The sequence below is a fragment of the Chaetodon trifascialis genome, chromosome 7, assembly GCF_039877785.1.
Source record: "Chaetodon trifascialis isolate fChaTrf1 chromosome 7, fChaTrf1.hap1, whole genome shotgun sequence".
NCBI lineage: Eukaryota > Metazoa > Chordata > Actinopteri > Chaetodontiformes > Chaetodontidae > Chaetodon > Chaetodon trifascialis.
The window spans coordinates 14,634,221-14,658,700 of record NC_092062.1 but is presented as its reverse complement, the minus strand read 5'-3'; the positions used below and the strand labels follow the sequence as shown (position 1 = coordinate 14,658,700).

The 24,480-nt window shown below is 41.1% G+C and overlaps 2 protein-coding genes across 2 annotated transcripts in view; both read right to left on the bottom strand.

Moving 5' to 3' along the window:
- LOC139333800 (F-actin-uncapping protein LRRC16A-like) overlaps positions 1 to 16,370 on the bottom strand; it is a 66,668-nt gene extending 50,298 nt beyond the window's left edge. The window contains exons 1-2 of the mRNA XM_070966452.1: positions 15,957 to 16,370; positions 12,005 to 12,102 (exon numbers count right to left, since the gene is read on the bottom strand). Coding sequence (XP_070822553.1) covers positions 12,005 to 12,102; positions 15,957 to 15,996 — 138 coding nt within the window. The 5' untranslated portion in view covers positions 15,997 to 16,370. The remainder of the gene's footprint in view (positions 1 to 12,004; positions 12,103 to 15,956) is intronic.
- A 1,226-nt stretch (positions 16,371 to 17,596) lies between these two features.
- Positions 17,597 to 23,028, bottom strand: LOC139334160 (tumor necrosis factor receptor superfamily member 6B-like). The gene is made up of 6 exons (XM_070966922.1): positions 22,858 to 23,028; positions 22,650 to 22,691; positions 18,602 to 18,992; positions 18,166 to 18,342; positions 17,970 to 18,051; positions 17,597 to 17,864 (listed from the first exon to the last, which is right to left on the bottom strand). Exons 1-6 carry the CDS (start codon positions 23,026 to 23,028, stop codon positions 17,630 to 17,632), a joined length of 1,098 nt encoding a protein of 365 aa, XP_070823023.1. The 3' UTR covers positions 17,597 to 17,629.
- Positions 23,029 to 24,480: the final 1,452 nt, after the last annotated feature.

Sequence of the window (24,480 nt, the reverse complement as noted above, 5' to 3'; positions counted from 1 at the left end):
AAGAGCAGCACACAGTTTTCTGAGCTCTTACATGGGACCATCCAGGTCCGAACAGGGGTTGGAAAATCATATCTTCCATCCATCTCACTCATGTTATTGTTGGCACAGAAGGTGAAAACAGGACAGGAGTCCTGTATGCAAATTAGTCCTTTTTCCAGATATGCACAAGTGAGTTTAACATAAATACATTTATATTCAGTCAGTCTGAGCTAACCTCTTGGAATCTCAGAACTGTATTCACACGAGCCAGCTAATCTATCAAAACATCCAAAAAATGACCATTAACCAAATTTTAAACTGTTAATCCCTTCAGATGCAGAGGAAGCACACTATTGTTTTCCTGCCATATGCCTGAAGTGGGAATTGGCTCTCAAGCCAAAGATAACCACTTATCTATGATGACAGAGTGGGAAAACTGAGAAAGACCCTCAGTCTGACTCATACAGGAGAGATCACCATGATGGGATCCACTCTAAAGGCCACTTCAACGTAATCTGGTTCCAGAAAAAAACCTCCTAACCGCTCTAAGGTCAAGCAGAGAAATCATTTGTTTTACAATAGATCGATCCTCCGCTGCCAAGACAAGCTGCTGACAGTGCAGCTGAGGTCCAGTCCTGTAATGTCTGCAGACTCACACTGCACCAAAACCACAGCAAAATGTCAGTATGGAGAACTCTTTCATAGCATACAGCATGTTCAGTGATAGAAAAGCGAACATGAAGTCTGGTCTTCTCTCAGCAGTCTTAGACCAGGCAAAAATCATAATAAACTGTTCTACTAAACAGTACAACATGATCCAACACAACAGCCACCAGAGAGAGTGGTGGGCGGTCTGCAGCATCCTTATATGGCAACTGAAGACATCACCTTGAATATTTATAGCATGGTTTATAGGATCACTGCAAAAATACAAAATGAAAGCATCTGGGGTAAAAATCCCTCATTGCTTAAGCAGCACAAATGCTTAATAATGTAACATTTTTTTCAGAAAAGAGTCTCCAGATAGCCAAGCTGCTAGTCAGTTTGTCAGGACACATGCCACCTTTTTTTTTCTTCCCCCAAATCATGGATATCAGATTTTGGAGCCAACCCACTCTGCAGTGCAGACTGTACCCTCCACACAGTGCACCAGCAGCCAAGGAGAGCATTCAGAGAGAGACATCAATTTTCTTTTATCACTGCCCTGCTCATCATTATGTGTTTTACTGCCGAGGAGATGAGCGTGATGAGGAACAAAGGCGGCTGACGGTGGTACTTCCTGAAAAGATTTGATTGGCTGGTCTCATCAGACCACAGCTGCAGCGAGCTGAAGCATGAATAAATGTGGTGTCTGATTATGTCTGTTATATTTCATGGTTTACTTGAATTTTTTTTTATTGCTGCTGTTGCTTGTTTTATTTTCGGTGAAAACACAAAGTCTCAGCGCATATGCACAACGTGTTCAATAATAAATGAGATCTATATAATGTAAGCTTGAGGATTGAAACAGATGGAAACACTTCTGAGGCAATAAAATTTGCTTTCAGCGGCTGGCAAATTCTCTTCTGAGTGAAGACAAAATCAATTTTTGCTGAATGACACACAATCACATAACAGTAATTTAATGTATGTTACCATATAAATGACCTCTGCATGCTGCCTGTGTTTCATTGCCTCACTAACAAGCATGAAATATCCAGTCAACCTCCCAAGCACGCCTTACACAGCAAAGCTGAGGCTGACAACGTCAAATGGCTGCGCAGAGGGATTAAATGATTGTGCTTTCAGATTAAGATTACAGTCCAGGTTGGCGGGACACCCTCTAACACTGGAAAGGTTTTTAGAACCTGGACTCTGGTGGGAGTGATAGACGGGGTTCCTCAGCCTGCAGGGCGTCCTCTCAGAGCCCTGTTTGTGTTTAGGTTACAGAGATAAGGAATAATCACAAGGGTTCATTCATTCATCAGCATGCCAGCCAGACACAATGGGGAGGAGGTTTGTATGTGTGGGTGGGTGTGTAGCTATGTGATGGTGAGCCAAGGTTTCTGGGTAAATAGGATATCGCTTCAGACCACAGGGATGAAAAGAGTGAAGCACAGAAAACTAGAGAGAGACAGAAACAGAGAGATTATTATTTTTACAATGAAAGTAACAAAGAAAACCCAAGTGGAAAAGCTCCTCAAACTGAAGGAGGGAGAGACATGCGCAGGTATGACAGGGAGAAGAGAGAGAGAGAGAGAGAGAGAGAGAGAGAGAGAGAGAGAGAGAGAGAGAGAGAGAGGGGAAGAAGAAAGGAAAGACAGAGACAAAGGCAGAGCGGGGAGGGGGAAGGAGGGAGGGGATTTCGGTCTGGGCTGGTGTTGGCATTACCCATGGTTTCCCTCTGGAGTGGGTAGATAACATCAGGCAGCACTAAAACACACACACAAACACACAGCGCTGAACACTGATTTCAGTGATAAAAACACAGTTAGTGCGGTTTAGATCAGGAATGATATTTCCCCTAAAGTTAAACAAAGGTCCTCTCATGATTCGATTTATATAATCTAAGTAAACATGATCAAAGGAAGACACAGATGATGTAAAACCAATACTGGGTTTCCTGTAAGGACTCTAATGGGACTAAAAGCATTTCAAATGAATCAGGAAACAGAAAAGCTGAGAATGGAGAAAATCCTTTAGTTGGGTGGAACATGGGTGACAGGAAAAACTGATGATTCAAGGAGGAAAAATTTCCAAAAAACATAGGAAAGGAGGGCACTGCTTTTGTGCAACTTTCATGAATCAATACCCAGTTCAACATATCGCTGATCTGTTAAAATCCACACATGGAAGCATGGACACACATGACTGAGCACAGAGACCCAGCATTCAGAACCCAGGGTGGGTATTTCCTTTACAATGTCTGCTGTAAGGGATGCTATCTGCTCTGTATGTTACATGCGATAATGATAAAAAATATCATGTAGTGTGTACCAGCAAACAATAAAATGAAATCAAATCAAACAGAACAATGGAGGCAAAAGGTTAGCAGTTAGCAGAAGGAAACAATAGAAGCAGTAATGCAACATCATCTGCAAGGACGCAATAAAAGCCAACCATGTGGCAAAAGCGTATGACAGCGCTGGTCGTGGAGTCAGTGCAGTCGTTTTTCTGAGAAATAGCTCCACGCGTGCCAGCAAATGTCTGACAGAGTCCTTGAAGGCAGAGACAAACTGTCCAACGCCATACGCATGCTTCCACTCGCCTCTGATCTGTATTGATCTAGTTAAAAGCTCACGGTCTGGATAATCCTCCAGATTAAAATATGGGTTCAGAGACAAATTCTCGTCATACAGTATGGGCAACTAAAATGACAAGTCTCTGTGGAAGAGACACATCATGCAGGTCGTCTCGTCTTCCATTACTCAGGCTTCTTTGTTTTGACAGGAAACGTCACATTGATCAGACCCAATTGTTTCTCTGGCTGTTTACTATGACATGGTGCGCACAAATGTCATTATCATCCAATCAATGCTGACTGTTGCTGTGACCTATAAACCCCATTCAATTACATCCAATGAGAGCAGACTGACACTGTACCAATTGGGCCATTGCACTGTAGCACCCAAAAGCCAATTTTCCCACAGTAAGACCAAACAGGACCAATAAGACCATTTCAGCAGGTTCACGTGTGGCAAAAAATGTGCAGATTCAAAACAGAAAAAGAGGTTTATAGGAGCTCCATTAAGTAACAAGACCTTGTTTGCCTCATGTGATCTCATGGTTGAAACCAGACATATTGGAGGTCAGTACTATGAGATTATAAAACCAAGCCTATCAAGCTGACGACCTGAGGCAGAGTCAATTATATTACTATGACTGTCTTAGTGACAATGACCCTGACCTATGAGATAATGAAGATGCATGACTGTGGGTGGGGCTTGCATGCAGTCAGGCTATGCTGCTGGTTAATATCTCCCCAGGGAGACTTTTGTAGGGCATTGTGGGCTGGAAACAAGCTAAACCTTGCTACAAAAAAAAAAAAAATCCCTATTCAGCCTGATGTAAAGTAATACAAGACAAAATGAGAGTGATAGATATTCAGCCTCTAAAATGTGGAGTGAGCAGATTTTCAGACATAATGAACATCTTCAAGCTTATTCTGAAAGGCCACACTGGGAATGGACATGAAATTACTCAATGCATATATACCAACACCGTATGAGTGAATATACAACAGAAATAAAGCAACACTCTGCTGTGAACTAATGTACTAGAGTATACTGCATGTTTTGCCTAATAATGAACAAGACAAACCAAATAAAAAAAGCTGAGACTTTTATTTTGAAAGGTACATGTCAACACCTCCAGTGTCATATTATTTACATTACTTTTTCGAGGCTTCTTAAGTGTTATTCACATATTTTTATGGAAGTAATCTTTTCATTCTGGACATTCACTGTTAAGGTATGCATCTCCTTACTTTGGGTGTTTTTATGTTATGTTATTTTAAATTATATCAAACAAGTGTGGAGTCAATGTATTGAGATTTTTACATTTTAGCGCTAAAAATGTGTTAATTATAAGAGAAGTTGTGCGTCTGAGGCGCCCATATACCTCCTGACGCTACAGCGTATTGTTGAGACCATGTTGGCTAATGTGGAGCATTTTATACATTTTGGTTTGGCAAATATTTTTCTTATTTATCTTGTGTTTATTTTTGTGAGAAATGTATCTTTTCTATTTTGCATTATGGTCTCTTTAATGAAGGCACAGAGAGTGTTGATGCGAAGAGACTGTGAAGGCTTTACTCTGCAGGGAGGTTTGGCTGGTACCATGCCTGCTGCTTTGCAGTAAAGAGCTGAAAAACAGGCCCAGGAAGTGTGGTCCCTGTCCACTTCACAACACAAGGCAACACACACACACACACACACACACACACACACACACACACACACACACACACACACACACACACACACACACACACACACACACACACACACACACACACACACACACACACACACACACACACACACATTCAACTCCACACCAAATTCCTCCTAATTAAGCTGCTCGCTCAACTGAGTCTGTGTGAGCACTTTACAGAAACCAAACCACTCAGAAAGGGCCAGACAGAAACTGTCTGATAGCATGTTGTGGATGCACAATGTGCTGAAATTAGACTCCCTGACTAACCTAAACTAGCATCTGCATTCAGCCTGTACTGAAAGACAGCTCTAGTTGATTTGGTCACAGTGTGACACAGCAAATCAGCCTCATGTTGAGAGGACTCACTGTGGAGTGTTTTTTGGGTTCTTCCATCCTATTTAAATGCATGAGGAGACAACACACTGCTCTGTTGGTGCAGAAGCAGAGAAGTGTACCAAATGAGATTATTTCACACTGAGAACACCGAATGTCTAAATATATCCATATTTTGATCTGCGTGAGGGAGGAATCAAGTCACCAGTGACGTCTCACAGCTGGACTGAGCTATGCTTGACACTGTTCCCTCCCAGCAAAAAGGTGAATCCAGTCGTCGCCAGGCACAGCTGAGATGCTGTTTGTATGTTTCCCCTCACGCGATGCAAGGAAGAAAACTGGGAATTAATGAGTGATGTGAAAATCACACGCAAAAAACACTAGAACAGGGGTAAGGGGTAATACTGGCCAATTTAAAATCAAAAGTCATTCATCTTGTGTTTTAACTTCTTCAGCATTGTTGAGGAAAACATCACTTTAAGATTGCAAATGTTAAGTATAAATGCCAGAGTCTAATCTAGTGTGTTTAATAGAACACAAATCATTAAAGGCAACACTACATTGGACTACACAATCATTGTAGTTCTGTACATATACTCAGCAGGGAACTGGTGACCTGTGTGACACATTTTTTCTGCTCGGTTAGCTCTGTGTGTCACCCCAATTATGTTAATAATCACCACAGCATTATGGCGGAAAGCACAGAGGACTTTGAAGCAGAGTTAACTGTTTAATAGACACAATGATAATATGCCAAACAAGATTAGAACTGTCTGAACTCAGGCTGAACCTCAGTTAAAGGACAAAGTACAGTATTTCTAGGGTTGTGTCCACTCAACCAAGCAAAGGCTCAAACACATGCTGGGATACAAAACGTCTCACAATCTTAAAGCTATAAATAGACTCATTAAAGCAGGGAAGATCCTGCTGCTCCTGTAAGATCACTGTGGTTTTTGTCAGACTACAAATCTCAAAATAACACCCACTGAATGACTTGTAGAGACGAAGAACGGACAGAACAGAATCAAAATGATGTTTGTAGGTTCATTTAAACGTGTTTAAATGCACAGGAAAATGCATCGTGGCCAACCAGTCAGATCTAACGATACCTAAATGTAAATGTAAACGTAACTATAAATTCACAGCTATTTTTATAACCTTTCTGCAGGGAAAGCAGCCACAGCACAAGAAAAACTTTAAGAGCGTACAGCAAAGACTGGATACCACAGTCTGTTATCAAAGGGAATTTAAAATGTGAAGGATACTTGTTCTGCAGCCCTCAAGGAAGAGGTGTTAGTACTGCTAACAAAAGATACTAGTGCCGGTTCCCATGAGAGGACATTACAGGTGATCATCAGGGAGTAGAGAACTGGGTCACTTCCATTTTCTCACTGGCCCTAATGACAGACCTCAGGGTTTAAGAAAAGGGGTGAAGGGTGGCGGGAAAGACAAGGTGGACAAAATTCTAGGCTTTGGTTTGTTCTCAGATGTTAGCATTTTTCACTTTGAGAAAATCTTTCAGTGCATTTGTTGTCACTGAGGTTTGCAGAATTAGTAAGAGACATTAGTGTTTTTATCCAACATGCTACAAATGCTGCAACAAAGCCGCAAAGAAATACAATTCAGGTGTTATTGCTCTTTCTGAACTGCTCAGTTCGCATCATCTTGTTACCGGCCAGGCTTTCTGTTAGCGCACCAATGAATTATCCTTCATTAAACTGGTCTAAGACCCCTTTTTCTTCACGGCTGTAATCAGCAGAGTCAATTTTGCTGTAAGTTTGATGAATCTGACAGAGAAAAACACAAGAGTTGTGCTGTGTTGGCCTAAATTTACACTTTACAAACATAGCAAAAGATTCAAGGCCAAAATCAAGACAAACTGAGCGAGAGAAGTGGAGTTAAGTACAGATGTAACATGTGGAGGGACTGAGGCAAAGACTGACTTGTCTTGTTGTGGTTTAAAAGTTGAAACCACACTTCAGGACAAAGACACAGAAACACAGAGAGCTACTGTAATGCTACGGTGCACCATTTCTCCACATAACAGTGCACAAGTGACTGGAAGGAAGGAGCAGAAGCGTGTGTTGTCATGTTGTATCACCTATCCGTGACACAAAAACAATCTCTAAGGCCGTAATTTGCATGACAGGTTATTCTCTTGAACGTAATGTCAAATGTAACACAAAGTTTCGGTAGTAAAACCAGTCATTTAAGGATACGTTTGGGCCCACTCAAACCTTTTACAACGAGCAGTTTTAAGAGTCACTGAAACTACCTGCTTCATCATCTTGAAAGTGTCAAATGAAGAAGATCCTGTAACTTCATTGACCGGTGTCATGGCACAGTCAAAGTAAAATTCACACTGTGTCATCTGTGCCGTGTCAGGGCCACTCCCACACACAAAGCAAACAATGAGATGCAATAAAGCAGCTAACTACTGGAGACAGTCTCTGCCCCGGACAAACACACACCCATACACTTTCATTTACTCACAACAAGAGCTCAGGAGGAAGTTGGACACCACACCAACCCTTTATCATAGTTTTAAATGGGAACTGGGGATGAGTGAATGGCTAACACGGACTAATAGCAGAGCAATGGAAACTGTACATCTGACAAAGTCAGTGGAGTAAAACTGTTTTCCTGTCATTGTATAGGTTTATACATACTATATATATACTTTTGTGTTCTTTTCAATACCAGAATGTTTGCTGGGTAGTCTCTTTTCTTTCCAGCTCTACAACACATCACTGTTGATTTCTGTGTGTCACACACCGCATGTGTTTTACAGTCCAGCTGTTTCTCCACGACTCTTCTCCCTTTCCTCCCTCCGTCCTCTCTGCCCTGCACAGTATGTCTCAATGCCCGTTTTCCTCTCCCTCCTTCTCCCATCCTCCCTCCTCTGGCCCTCTCCTCTTCCCCGGGGTGTGTTTGATGGACTGATATTATTATCTCTACCTCCTTCATCCCTCCATCTTCAAAGGAGGGAGATGACTGTATCTATCAAGCTTTAGTGTGCTTAAGAGACGCCTCGGGCACTGTAGTGCTCCACTCCCAGTCTGAGAAAAGCTTGGCGGGAAAAAGGGGGAAAGACTTGTGTGTATTTTACAGACAGGCAAACTGATAGTGGGAATAACCATATTCCTTTCTTTATTATGTGTAGCCTACGCTGAAGATAGATGCGCAGTATTGTCTGACGTAAATCAAGCTCCTGACTGTACGTGGCTGCAGTGAGCTGACAAGGGAAGTCCAATAAATGTCGACAAAGACATCAAGCCAGGACTGTAAATAACAATGGGAAAAAGACGTGCTGTTTGACATCTGAGGTTAATTATATTTACAAGCTTTTTTTAATGGAGGACAATATAATGTCACACTGGAGATTGAAGACACCAACAAAAAACTGGCTATGATGGAACAGGCAAAAAAGACGGAAAGGCAGTGATACAGTGATACAGTAATTTTGTCTTACTGGACATCATCATCTGTGCATAAAGATCTGACACACATTTTGCCCTCTCTTCTTCCTTGTTCTCTCCTCTCCAACATGTATAAGCACATATATCCTGTATTACTCTCTCTGACTCATTACCACACTCAGCTGCAATTTCATTTCCTGTATGATGGCACTTTTGTAATGTTTTTATTTCCATTTACCCTGTTCTTTTGCTGTTCTTCTACCACTGTCCCCTGTGCACATTTCATTGAGACACATCAGTTCGCACTGGCTTAGTCAAGTGAATTCATGAGCACAGAACAATCTCACTAGTGCTATGATGTTGTTTTTATGGTGACTCTAAAATCAATACAGGAATGCAGATATAAAAAAAATCAGCAATGTTTATTAAAGGGCCTGCTAAATAAACCAATGAATAAATAAATATCTGTGCTGATTAAGTTATTGTTTGAATTTGAAAAGCTCCATTCAAAGCCACAGAAGAGATTATACTACTGTGTTCACAATGAAGTGATCGTCACGGGTGAAATGTGCAGTGGTGCTTTCACATTTTGCTCCATCATACTTCTCAGAAACACTTCAGACAGCCAACACTTATTTGATTTGATCTCAAAACAATCTGAAAGTATATTGTTCTTTCAGCGTAACACTCACAGGCTACAAGTCCACGACGTGTTTGCGTTCTCTCCGAGCCACTTCCTGCATAATGGCTTTCTCAAACTCTGTTTTTCTGCAGAACAACAAACAGTGGTTTATTTGTTCAGTCGGCTCAAGCGGAGCGTTGATACAAACTCACCGAGTCATTCTCATGCTCCGCGTCTCTGCATCTGGATGAAATGCCAGAACAACTCCACTGGAATTCCTCACTTCCCAGTACTGACTCCCACTTATTTGCATTGTTTTGTGTGTATGTGCGCACTACACGCCTCTGCGTCCAGCTCCCACAAGGTCACATTGTTGTCATGGCCACGTCTAGAGAGTTAACGGAGGACTTGACGGGATTGGCTTGGATTCGACAGCAGCAGTTTTCGGGGTGTTTTTCCACAAATTTTGGTGACAATTTCAAAAACGAAATCATTGCTGCACTATGCATCTTACAACAAGAATGATTAGCGAACCAACTTACTGATTTCTGTGATGGATATCAATATGTTACTGCTCAACAAAGGTATCTGAGTATACAACTGCAGTTTGTTTCACTTCAGGTGAAGTTTGTTTGGAAATAAATCTGCTTCCCGTTCCTCAGGGGAAGCAGAGGCGAAGTTAAGAATAAGCCCCCTGTTAAAATATACTGGAATTTTCCAGATAAATGCTGTGTTACATTATATTGTAGTAAATTAAAACATCACATACTGTACAGCTTCACATGCATGTAGACTTCCATATTCCATTGCCCATACTCCTCGCTTGGTTCCAGCAGTAATGATGTGTCTCCAATTAATGATTACATTACAGCAACTGACAAGACTCGCCGTCTCCTGCTGCTTCCCACCTTGGCGTGCTCCCAGATCATTTAGCGAGTACAGCAGACTAAAGGTGAAGCTCACTGTGTCTGTCTCTCAGCTCTCCCTCTGCTTACGTCCCCTGATGACATACGGAAGTTTCTGCAGTAGCGACAAATGTATTGATGTAAAACACGCCTTGGGGACAGGCTGACGGTTCTGTTAATGTCACACACCATCACATCCTAGAGCAGACAACTTGGCTGTGCCGGCCTCTTCACAAAGCTTTTTGAACTTTCTCTCCTGCCTAATTTGTTTTGCGTATTCCACACAGAGCTGTATAACTAAAAGCTTCTCAGTCCACTGAGAGCCACACATATTAAACGTTCATTTACAGTAACTGAAAGCTTTCTGAGTGAACCAACTTTATGGACCCTGCTCAGACTGTGATTTACTGAGGGAACTGTTCTGTCTGTCTTTACCCATTTTAAGCCCAGAAAGAGTCAATATGCATTTTTAATGATCTGGAGTATTAATTATTCAGCATTCAGGGGATTTGCTGCACCATGGCCAGCAGTTAATGGTCTGAGCTGCTATTTCCACCTGACCAATGAACAAAATAAGGGCTGACTGATGTCCACCAGTCAGAGGCGTGATTGGATGATCGAATTACTCCATTATATTGGACCGATGTGTTTATCTTTTACTGCTGCTTTTATTGTTTTAGCGTGAACTTTCTTTGAATTTTTAAAGTTTTTAAATGTGACAAGAAGCAGGAAACTTTCAGGGGTGACGTGAAAGGAGAGAAGTGAGGCAGTGAAAGGGACAGGTGTACGGCAATGTCCTGAAAACAGGAAGTTCAGTTATTGTAGTTTGGTCCGTCAGCACAGTCAGCAACAGTGACACTCACACAGGTAGTTAAGGTACTTTAAACCCTTCGCACCCAACTGCTGCAATTTGTGTCACTATTGTCATTCCTCAGTCAAATTTTGAACACAGAGACATGGATTCAGTATGACTTATACAACATTCTAATTATTTCCTATGATCGTTGTAAATAATTGCCCTTAAATCCGCTGAGAAATCATAGAACAAATACTCTCAAATAACTCAAGAACCTGCCTGACAATGACCATGTTTTTAAGTTTTCTTCAGAATGAAAGTAGTCCAGTGATAGTTGTCTGCATGTTCATGGGTACACTGCAAACATGAAGTGCTTATAGTTAATTCGGCATAACTTTAATGGTGCAAATTTGACAAAATGCACAACAAATATAGGCTAAAAAAAACAAGCCCACGGTTCCTACAAATCATTTGTCGTTAAGATCTCATGTCACACTTTCTTGCACAATTTGCAGGGGAGTCTTAAAACACTGGCACACATTTATGCCCTACAGAGGAAATCACACGACCCAGATACTGAAGCATAGTGGCATTTATGAAAATCTGCTTATTAATGAACAAAGATTCAAGTGCAGGGAGAAACCTCTCTGCATCCAAGATGATGCTGGTTCCGCTTGCAGTGAGTGTGACCAGCAGGACTGAAAGATAATGATGCTTCTTGGAAAACGTTTTGACATTTTCCCATTATGTCATTATTCCACTGCTGCCCCCCTTCAAACAGTCCCCACACTAATTGAAACAAGAGATGTCCAGGCTGACGTCCTCACAATCAAACTTTGACTAGTGGACTTAAAATGCAGTGAGCTGATGCTCACTGTGAAGGCTAAAATAATGAATGCCTTTCACGTGTGGAGTTTTGATGTTCTCAAATGAGAGCTGTGCATTTCAAGAGCAGCGAAAAGTGGGACAAAAAGACAAAGACTTTTCTCCCCTTAATGAAGACGTAGCTTGAAAGCAGCAGGAGTTGACTCACCAAGACTCTGTTCTCCGTCTTGTCTCCTTTGATCTCCAGCTTGACTCTCTTCCTCAGCGACAGCTTCACCTTCCTCCCCACTGCATCCCTCACACTCTCTGCACAGAGAAGAGGAGAGAGGAGATAACATATGAAGAGATTCACGCTCAAATTTGGAAATATCTGAGCAAAAAGACAAGTGACAATTGCCGCCAAGTGGTTTCTCATTCATTACAAAAAGTATCTCTTTACTTCCTCACAAAGTCTTCACACAGAGCCCAGAACACAGCAAAGGAAATGATCTTTCCTCTAGTTTTCATTTCATTTGCGCATCATGAATCCCTCTTCAGAGTAATAATTTGTCTGTTTCATGATTTGGATTCCTTTCTCATCATCTGTGGTGTGATGTGGAAGTGAAAATACACGCACATACTCAGTCCGTCAGTAACTAGTAAACTGAGCGAGCTGCTTACATGTCCTCACATTACAACTGTGGCATATTACGTTGTTTACAATAATGTCATTTTTAATATGAAAAAAAAGTTGTAATTATAATGATGGCAATATTCCAATGTAACGACATCATATCGTTACACAAAACAACAACAAGCATGGCGGAAAGAGAAAGTAACATTGCTACTGGCTTCACAGAGGATGAGGTAGTTCCAAAAGTGGGAGCGACTGGTTAGAAAAGGTTGGATGTACAGCAGACCACCGTAATATCATATAATGAATAAATCAATAATGAAAATAATATTTTGTTTCTATGTGTTGTTCAGATTGATTGTTCACACCCAGTGGGAGCCTCCCCTGCCAGGGAGCTGGCTTAGAGAGCAGAACTGGGTCAGCCGCCTCTCATTCACCCACCACACAGCGGCTGATACAGTCTGCGCACATGTGTTTGAGACACAGAGGGATTCTGTGTGTGTACATCTGTGCTGGCATGCATGTATCCTGGCCCACAGGCTTCCTCAAACCATCATCACATCAAAGTGAAACTAATAATTAGGCAAAGTGCAAAGTAGTTCATCTGCCAGCCTGAAAATGTGCACCACTTCCTGCTGCAGCATTTCAAAAACTACTGCCTTCAACATCCAGTAAGTCACAGAGATGTCTCCCGTGGGTCTCTTCACAAAATGAGACCTTGTATGTTTTAATGAGCCTGAGCAGTTTTTGGTCCTGTACAGAAAAAGCTCCTGACAGACTCTCATACATCACTTTTCTACTCATTCATTTTTTCTGCTCATTCATTAAAACTGTGACAGCAGTGGAATTTGTACTTGCAGCTGCCCCGTGCTTCATATTAGGCACTTCCGGCATGTGCAGTGGGTCACACTAGGATGAATGTCAGTGTGGACTCATGTGGAAGGTGGGGAGATGGGAGACCTATGGCCTTGTAAAAGCTCTAACAAACAATTGACAAGCCCATAAAGACACTCCACAATTAACTGCTCCTCAGCCAGTCCAGATTTGTCTGTTACTGAGGTGTTTAAGATCATGAAAATAAAATGTGATTAGCGGCGCACTATGCAATGAGTCAAACATGAACAAATAGAGGTGAATATAAACCAGAAGGATTCATTTATTCGTTATAAGACACACATGGGGAAGAAACCAAGAAAGAATTTAAAACTCTGATAGAAAAAAGGCTTTCTAGGTTCTTGCTTTGAACACCAGCTAACGTCTGCTTGTTGAGCTGTTCTGAGAAAATCAAAGTTCGGTGACAAGCACCCACAGGATCACAGAGATGAAGATCAAATTATTCACTGGTATCAGCTCTGCCTCAATTTGATCTTCTACCTTTCACAGCTCCTCTTTGCCCGCTGAACTCTGATGGGTAAACTGAGTCACTTCTCTGCCTCATCACTTAAAGAAACTGTTTCCCACACATCATATAAGCCTTTGAGTTTGACTTTAAATATCTATTTAACATTATTCCTGAATGTGAGCACCTCACTGCTCCGTGTTAGTTCCCTGAAAGCTGTTATGTGAATGTTTTCAGTTTTTCTCATCTATGCTGGTCATCACCTACAAGACAAATTGAAGGCGTAAACTTCAAAATAAAAGAAGCAGTGAGATATTTTCTGTAACTCTGCAATGAAAAGTATTTTGTCTATGTTGTCCTCCATCTGCAGCATCATGCTGATACTCCCTGTATGTGTTCATGCCAAATGTGATCTTCTATAATGCTGAATCACCAACACCGGTTAATGTTTCCAACAATGGCTGGTTATATACTCATCCATCCAGACAACAACACATGACAGTAGGATCATGACAAACAAATTCCCTGCGTTAAGTGTGCATTGTTGGGCAAATTCATCGGCTAGAATCAAGAAAATTCTTACGGCGAGGGGATGAAGATGGAGACCCTGCTGACTCTGAAAAACACATGATGTGCCCCACTCAAACAGGTTTTCAGTATATCAGAATGCTACTCGTGTCTAAAATTGTATTGTAGATTACCTGGATGGTCCATACATAGCTATCTCAAAAAGAAATACTTAGGTATGAAAATAGATGTAACAAACCCAAAGTACTTTTCAGGACTAGGATGCAGAACAAGCAATTTGTGCGTCACCAAAACATTGGTGCGTCAGTCTTTTTTATCAATTCTAGTTCAGAACTCAAAATGTCCAATGACTCAAAATATGGCTGTTGTGAAACACAGATGAAATGATGAATAAGACATATTTAAGAATATTTCCCATTGATGGAAAGGTGCAGCCATAAAAAGTCTTTTTCACACAGCGTAAACATAATAGAGCCTCACTGAAAAGCTGGAACAAGCTGATACAGAATATACAGCAAATGATTCTATCAGAGTGGAAAACGATGATTTTAACAACCTTAAAGCTACTTAAGGGGAAACTAAAGGTCTATAATGGATGTTAACGGGTTCAATAGGGAGTGAAATTCCCACATCAAACTGAAAATGCTGTTCCTTCTTAACTATGATTAGAGCTCAAACAGGCCGGATAACACAGAAAGCAACATGTGAACGTGGTCTGAGGGCACAGGGATATGAATGAGATCACAGATACTTTGGTAGAGAAAAATAAGAGACCGGTTGGCTGAAAATCTCTGTGACTCACTGAATGAATGCATGCCTGACCAAGTGACTAGTGCGTGACCTAGCATTTTCCTTCAAGCCTCATCTACAGCATGCACTTTTAGCCACTTTAAGAAATAAATGGAGCCAAAAGAACATTGTAGGCTTGCGTGTGTCAGGGAGAGATGGGGAGAGAGAGCTTGTGCTTGTCCAACATTGCACTGAGGTGTCAGAAACTGAACTACTTTGCCAAACAAAGAGACCCTGAGCTTGAGCCAAACAACCTGCAGGGACTCTTGAGGTATGTCCACAATCCGTTGAAATAACTATAAGAAACAGGGCAGACTTAAGCCAAAAGGACAGACCGGCCATTAAAACGCCAGGCGAGAGACGTGACAGTGGACCAAGGTTACTGTGGGAGAAAATAACTCTGCAAGTTATGTGAAGAGGGAACGACTGGCTGGCCACTCACGTCTAAACTATGTGGCTTTTCTTCCAAATATAGACTGTAGTCCACATTACATTAACCGTACAAGCACCTTGATCAACAACAGCAGTGCTGCATGTACACAAAGCATCAAGATTCACTGCAGCTGGAGCATTTACTCACGGAAGGAAATGATGAACAGCCTGTTTAAACTGTGTGAAGTCATGATTGTTTTTGACTGGAAATGTGTTTTAGTGACTCTACTGTATAATGTGGAGGGTAGGGATATGGGTTTATCTGGGAGATAATAGCATTACTATTGTGCCTCAGCCACAGTGAGTATGGCTGTATAGGACAGTATGGATTATATGGTATCAGTTCAATAAGGTCAGGAGAAGCCTCGCTCAGGAGTCCACGCACACTGTGATAGAGGGAGTATCAGTGATTGTTCCAGTCTGCACACATGGCCACAAATGATCCGTGTCTGTTCTTACCCACAAGCTCTTTGGGGACCTCTGACACTTCTTCGTTCATTTTGTTGAAGATAATATCCAAAACAACGAGAAGATTTCAGTCAACACACCAAGAAGCCTCAAATACAGAGGAAACAAGCAGCGAGAGAGACACAGAGAAGTGTCAGGTGGTGCCGCCGCCGGTGCGTTTGTCCCGGTTACATGCTCCTCTCCTCCTGCCGCGGTGTCCGGACAATGTACCCGCGTTGATCTGCGCGCATCTCCTCTCGAGACTGACCAGGTTCAGAGGTTGGAAACTGAAGAAAGAGTAGAGAAAAATAACCCGCTAAATGCTTCTTAAAATCATGTTGAAAGCCAGCAGATTCCGCGCTTCAGGGAGATGAAAAGACCACCGCTCACGCACATCCTCTCTGGCCGTGGCCCTACCGTAAAGCTGACGGTAATACAGGAGCAGCCAATAGTGGAAACCGGGGCCCCTCCCCGCGCAGTGATGCGACAGCCAGGGAGCCGATGCGATGCCGGGGCGGTGTGGCGTGGCAGGAGGAGGCGTTGGTGGTGGTGTTGGTGCCAGACCGATATTAATGAGCAGGCTGCAGCTGTTCCCAAGCTGCCAACCAGGGACCTCTAGCGGTCCTGGAGGGACTTCTGCGGTGTCCCAGTCTCATGCTTGTATTATGGCACAGGAGGGGGCTGTACTATAAAATAAATAGGCTAATACAGCCAGAAGATGGGAGATTAATACCGGCGACAGTGTATCTATCCTATAACTTAATCCCTGTGGCAACATTATGGGATTGTTGCAGACAGAGGCCAACCTTTTTTAAAGTAAAATAATATGAAAAAATAATTCAAAGCACATCTGAATCTGTAGAAATAATGGGAATACGGGAATACATACACATCACAAAAGAAATTCTCAGAAGAAATATAATAAGACTGCTTTTATTCTTTTCTCTTTTTTTCGTTAATGCAGCTATTTTGAAAAAAGGCAAAAACGTTTTTTTTTTAAGAATAATCAGTCTTTTCTTTAAGAAAAATCTGAACTCACGTCACTGTCTCTTATGCGGTTTGTAAAAATGTCAGTTGCTTTAATACATGTAAACTTTTTTTTCTTGTACAATGAGCAGTTAAAGAGGAAAGATAGCGACACCTAGTGGTGACTTGGTTAAAGTGCACCCTGCAGGCAGCCACAGTAGCGTCCTTCATTGAGACGGTTCCAATCATTTTAGATTACAACATATGCTTTATTTAGCTGCCACACGTAACAAACAGTTGTTTGATATAGTTTGATATCACAACATTTTACAGAACATCATACATTTCTATCATAACATTTCATTTAGTTAAAGCTCACTTTCGTAAAAACAGGTTTGGAATGTAAAGTAAAGCCACAATGTTATGTGCACTATATGTGCATATTTCATTTTATTTCATTTACTTGTGAGGTTTCTCCCAAATTTGTACCTCTGGTTATTTGTAATCCTTATAAATGTGAAGTGATCTGACCCAAGTTTAAGATGCACAAACACTGCAGCCTTCACTTAGTATCCTGACTCATCTGTACATTTTGCAATTAACAGGAAAATGAAAAATATTTTTTAAATACTTGTTTTCAAATAGGAAAAAAAAAAGCAACAAAGAGAAAGAGGTATGTGTGATTCTATACTGTATGTACCGCTCTGTCAGTCTTCTTATCAGTGTTGTGCTGCAGTACAGTTTGAGGTCTGCTGCTGAATCTCAATGAGTCTGGTCTCTAGTTTTTCTGCCATGCAGCTGAGCTGTGTGGCCCTCAGCATTTCCGGCAGTTTTTCCAGCTGCTCTTCTGGAGCCTCGGCCAGCCAAGCTCTGATTTGATCAAGGAGAGGACCTCTCTGTCTGAGGTGAGCTGTGCCCCTGACGCGCCTCACCTCTCCTGACTTATGGATATACCTGTTGGAGGAAGACGGTGGTTTATTATGCATTAAGTGAATTAAGAGGTAAAGGGAGTAGTTGAAAAGAGTGATTTACAGATCGGATTACAGCGTGTCGGCTCACCTGGCCACAAATTTCTTCATTTTTGCCACGCGCATCCTGTGCATACCGAAGAATCCTGAGAGGAAAGCTCTGGACGTCTCACCTGAGAAAGGAAGTTGTACAGCTTGAGTTTGAAATCCAAACTTTGTTGTAACTCGCCATCAAATTCAGTCAAACGTGTGATAATTGAGTATATTCAACTGTACAAACTACACACCATTTGCAAGACCGTCGCAGGTGCCACACATCGTGTCTTGGTAAATCGAGCCGGGGAGGAGCACAATCTCTCCGCTTGCGCATTCCTGGTGATTTACGCACGAATCCAGCGCAGAAGATGAGTTGGAAAAGTAGCCCTCGGCACACTTTTCACAAACAGTGTTTCTCTTTGATGTACCTAAAGAAAACAACAATGCAGTTGGGGTCATGACAAAGTTTTAAAATGCTGTTGTGGTTCCAGAGAGCTCAGGTGATCGCGCGTATTTCAGCAGTTTCGATGCGCTTCGTGGGTTTCCACTTTAACTTTAAATACAATTGTTTCGGGGCTGCTACTCTTGTAAAACATTAAGCGACTGATACATTGACTGTTTACTGTGTTTCTGTCTTTGTTTGAAAGGGTTTAAATATGAAGAAACGACCACTTCACTGATCCATACCTTTCGTTTGAACCCCGTGTCCGGGCCCGCACTCCGTGTGTCTGATACAGAAGTCATCGGCCCAGTAGAAGCCCTCTTTGCAGCGGCAGACCCTGTTGCTGACCGCTGTACACTCCTTCTCCACCTCCTGGTTCTCAAAGCAGAAGTTGCTGCAGTACAGACACCTGGGCAGGTAGTTCCACAGCTCGGTGTAGTGATCCCCTTTGCACGGCGCGCACACGGTAGCCGTGTTGGCTGTGCAGTGCGCGGCCATGTGCGTACCCGGTGGACACTTAGCACAGATGAGGGTCTCGCCGGTGGACGGGTCCTGGCGCTCATAAGTGGGAACGGATTCCGCCACCGAAGTATCGCAGAGGACACCTGACAGCAGGAGCGGCACCGCTAAGAGGAGCTGAGGAGAGGACCGTGATTAGTGTTGTCCGTGTTTTAAAACAACTATTACTGTTCCTACTGTTACTACAACTACTGCCATTGGCTTCACTACAGATGATTGGATAGGCTAGTAGTTAGGACAACCCACAATACTACTATAAGATGTAGAAATACTAATGTGATTTATAGAATACTAAAATCATAGCAAGTGATAAACACTGGGGTCTATAGATGGTCACGGGAATAACCTCAGTTTTTCCACCACATTTTTTTGTCCAGGTCTTGATCACTGTAATGTATTAGTGCAGCAGACAGCACGTGACAGTCACAGCATTTGTCTTACAAATGCAGCTTTTTATAACAAACAACAAATCTGCAGGTTTTCAGTCAGTGAACTTCAGCTGTATTGTGATACTCAGCCCCGCAGATAAAACAAAATGTCATCTGCTTCTTTCTTTCTATCACAAACTGTGACTCCTGAGAGTGGTATTGGCTTTTTTTTTTTTTTTTTACTTAACCTGACATTCACTTACCACAATGTCTGGTCAGTGTCCACTAGAGGCTTAAAGATATTTAATATCTTGTTATTATTTTGTAACCAAAAGCAGCCTAAATTAGAGTTGTTCCACTAAAAAGATTTTTTTTATGTCTCTTTATGTTATAAACAAGCAGACAATGCTGGCATCGGTTGTAAGACATAATAAAGTTGCAAGTTACAAAGTTTTGCTCCATTTTCCAGTCGCATTTTTAAACTAAAAAGCAAAAAATATTTCTCAATTAACACATATATATATTACCACACAATGCACATTCTATCCCCCCCCCCCCCCCTTGTTTCTGAAGTGATTTCTTATAATCACCCCTGTCTCTGTCTTTGCTGGATTTTGTCATCTTCAACATATACAGAATATTGTCATACAGAACACTCACCATGCTGATGATGTGCATGTTGTCGCTTTGGTTGAAAAGGGTTGGACAACTTCCATTTATATAGTGTAAGAGAACCATTTTGTGTGGGCGTGGTTTGTGGTTTGCTAGTTTTGCTTTATCTAAAACTTCATCTAAAAGGTCAAATAACTTCCACCTGTAGGGTAAAGTAGAATTTTCGAAACAATACCCAAATGAAGGTAGTAAAAAGCAACTTTTTTGTTGGGATCCAATGCAGCGAAATTGAATGATGCTGACAGGTTCTGGTTTTCTCTTACCTGTGACAAGAAACTGATATTTCCATTCCACAAACCAGCCTCTCATGCTGGAATTCATTCTTAAAAGTTGACACCCAAATATCCAGCTTAGGAATCTAACATACCGGTTCAGGGTGTACCCCGCCTCTCGCCCATTGTAGCTGGGATAGGCTCCAGCCCCCCGCAACCCCGAAAGGGATAGGCGGTATAGATAATGGATGGATGGAATCTAACATGCAATCCTGAACTGTATGTAAATATACACACGACTCTCTCTTGATGTCTCTCCTAATGTTTTTGCACCAAGTACTGTCAAGTAAAAAGAGAAAAATGCCCCCACAAAAGATAAACATATGTTTGTATATGAAACCCAGAATCATCCCCACAGTATCAGGCCAGTGACATTTATTTTTACAGTTCCCTTTATGTGTTTTCTTTTTCCTATCATCAGTTCTCAGACAGTTTAAAAGAAATGCTTAAAATTTAGGATAATGAAAAAGAACCCACAAATACGGTGTCATGATCTTTGAATGAAGTGAATGTATTGCTCTATAATGTCACTAAATGCATAGTCTACAGCAATTTCCCCATGTCTACATTAAGTTTGTATAAATGAAAAGCTTGTTCAGTAATTAGCTCAATAAAATTTTTATTTATCTAATGAAATCAACAATGCTAGCGTAATGTATTAAAGCTCATGACTCAGAGGTTTTGAAATGGTAAAATTTATTCAGTTAAGTTTTAGGGAAATAACTTGAAAATTTTATCATTCTAAACTTTCCAGATCCTCTCTTTACTGTCATTTGCATGAGCAGGCAGGCCATCATCACCACAACGTATGATTAAAACCATAAATATGATTTTTGATGATTTTCCACTAACTGGTCGTTGAAACAGTCAAAAATATGTGTGCTAATATGTCAGCGTTTCCTTTGAAAGATCATATGAGTCACTGCATATATGTACATTACTGTATGACAATGTGCTGGCTAAGCAAACAGAGATGAATTGATGAACTGTGATGTGTCAGACATCTATCTGCATATCTTTCATATCCTCCTCCGTTTCCACTGAGTATGAGAAAATACTATAACCATGACAGGATGTGTTAGTAATGTTAATAATGAGTAAGAATGAGCCAAATGCACTTCTGACTTACTGGTCAATTTGAGTCGAAGAATCCCCCTTTTACTTTACATTTAGTGATGTTTTCTGATAATGGTCATGATTATGTAAGTGAAAACTACAGATGGTGATTTACTTTGAAGTATCTGTTTTCTTTCTGTATTCAAAGGTCGGCTTACTAGCTTTTTTGAGCTTTAATGGTTATCATTTGAAATGTTACAATATTGGAGCCTGAACAATGAGTTCTGGTACCAGTAACAAAGCTATGCTTTGGTACCTCACATAAAAGAATATAAAGATATGTTTTCTACAAAAAAAACCCTTTTCCTGTCTAAGAAAAGAAGCATACCTTCTCCAATGCATCAGTGATTATTTTCTTCTACATTTTGATCTGCACTAAAGTTTGCTACCAAGCCCTACATGAGTAAGTCCATATTTCTATACTTATATTTTAAGAATTGCTGCTATTCTATGCTTATATACATTGTTGTATTTTTTAAGAACACTCTTTTCTCTTAGTTTTATTCTATCTTTATGTGTATGGTTTAACCTGCTGCTGCAACAAAAGAATTTCCCAAATTGGTTCAATGAAGTCAGGTCTAAGTCTAATTTTGTCCTGAGACATTTACTGTTGTTTTATATGGTGCTGCATCTGCTGATTCATGTAGGTACATAAAGGTGTGGTGGGTCAAACTCAGATCAAATTCCCATCCAAATACCTGAGGCTGACACTCTCTCTGGGAATTATGTGATGTGGAAGACAATGTTTCAGAGCCAGAAGACAATGCTGATGATCCAAGATGTAAAGTTTCATGTGAGGAGGATTCAGGATTCTGACCTTCAAGGTTTGCCAGCAGTCAAATCCATGATATTAAATTGGCTTTGGAGCCCTTTCCTTCCTCACCGTAGGGAAAACTATACTGGACATGACTGATGTGAACTGAACATTCTTAGACCTTTAGATAAACTCATCCATCACAAAAGTTGAACCATAACCTTTTCAACTTTAGAGCTAAACTTCACCAGCTCGAGGCTTTAACCTAAATAAACACTTGTGCTTTAACACAACTTTTTTCACAGGCCAATCACAGTGCTTCTCCTCGTAATGCTTATGGGATTCATGTATTTTGTATGAATGGAAGACACATTGGCAACCTCTTCTCAGTGTTTTTTCAGGTGTAAATGTTACCTGCCTGTTCATATACGAATGGCATATGTTGCAATGTGTCACTACAGGTAGCTGCTTGATGGAAGGACCCATTACCTTGTGCTTCAGTCACCTGACTGTTTGTGCCACCAGCCTCTACAGCTGTACTGACTGTTTCCGGAGCAGTGGAACTATGACGATGTACACAAACAACTGGTACCATCTCATCGACATTCTGCAGCTCTCTGGGAATAAATTTGGCCTGTACAAAAGACAGACTGCAATAGTGATACTAAGAACACAGATCTGTGTATCTGGGCTTCTTAATTGGATCAGGTATATGGGACAAGCTAAGGGATTTCTGGAGCTGGCCTGACCTGCATTGTAATGTGCTGAACCGCCACCTTTACCAAAGCCCTCAGACTTACCTCTGAGTGGACTGAGCTGGCCAGTGTAGCAATAGACTCCTTGTCCCCAGTCACATAAGAATCAGCCAGTCCAGTAGCCTCCTCAGGTGTTTCTGGGTTGTGCTCTCGAAACCAAGCCTTCACCTCTGGAAAATGCACCTTGAGATACTCCTCCAGGTGTATTTTCTCCATGATGTCATAATTAGTGCAAGAGTCAGACTTGACAAATTACAACAATTACAATTAGTCATGTAGCAGATGCTTTTATCCAAAGCGCTGTATATATGAATTCACACACTGATGGCACAGCATCAGGGGCAGTTTTGGGGTTCAGTATCTTGCCCAAGGATACCTCGGCATGTGTACTGCCGAAGCCGGGGATCAAACCAGCGACCTGGTGATTGGGAAACGGCCGCTCTACCTCCTTTCTGTACTCTACTAAGAATGGTACAGTCTGAACTCCCTCCCAGTGTGAACCAGGGACCAGTAGGTAATGAGGATATGCACATTTTTTTGACTGAAGTTGCATAACCATGAGGAGAACGGAGTGTCCTCTGATCCAGATCAACAATTTGGTTCCCATTCATAGCCATCATTAGAGCAGGAAATGTATTTTCAAATGAAAACGAAAATGAAAATGATTTTTAAGGCAGTATTGTCAAGTAATGGCTGGTTACATGTGGAAGTGGACAGAGAATCATTGGCTCCTGGCCAGTGCCTGGCGGGAGTCAGCTTGGTTTCTACTGGCTACTGTTGTTTTTGACTTATTGACAAAGAAACAACGCATTTTTACAAACTGGTTTAATCAGATCATTTGACATAAGTGTTCACAAAGTTATACAAGCTTAAAGAGGACCAGTCAGGCATATATACAATAAAGATCATACATTTATTAATATAAAAGTGATAAAACAAAATATAAAACAAATATCACTTCATGAACTTGCAGCATTTGGAATCCAGTATTTCTGTTAAAGTAATAAAAACAAGCCTTTACATATTCAGCAAGTAAAATTATTATTTTTTTTAAATAGAAAACACATTGCACTCCTTTGTACATTCATAAAGCTGACAATTTAAAAAAAATTCAGATGAGCTTTACTTGCCAGCAGTCCATTACAAACCAACAAACAAAGGAAAACTGTAGAAAATACATGTATTTCATTATGAAACCAAATCCTTCCTCTCAATCAGCGAGAAAGCAACAATAATAAAAAACACAACATCTGCCAGCCTATCTTCCATAAAATAGTGTGCTATTTACATCTTAAATAGTTTTTCATTTTTCACAGACTCTGGTCAAAAAGTTCCCAGGACACTTTTTTTTTATATTCATTGTTTCAGTTTGCCTGGAGTACACAGATGTGTTAAAAAAAAATGTAAATTTCTTTTAAGGCTTATTAGATTCATCACTGCAGACAGATAGTGGAGACTGAGGGTGAATTTATTAGCATCCATTCTTACCTCAAAATGGTTTTAATAGAAAATCAGAGAGGCAAAGACGAATTTACCTTCCCATCTTGCCTTTATGTTACAGTTTTACAAAATACCTCTGGGCACTATATGCATAGCTTGATATCATTTGGTGATATCTTAAAAGACCTGACATTATCATGTGACCCATGTCTGTTCCTCATTCACATA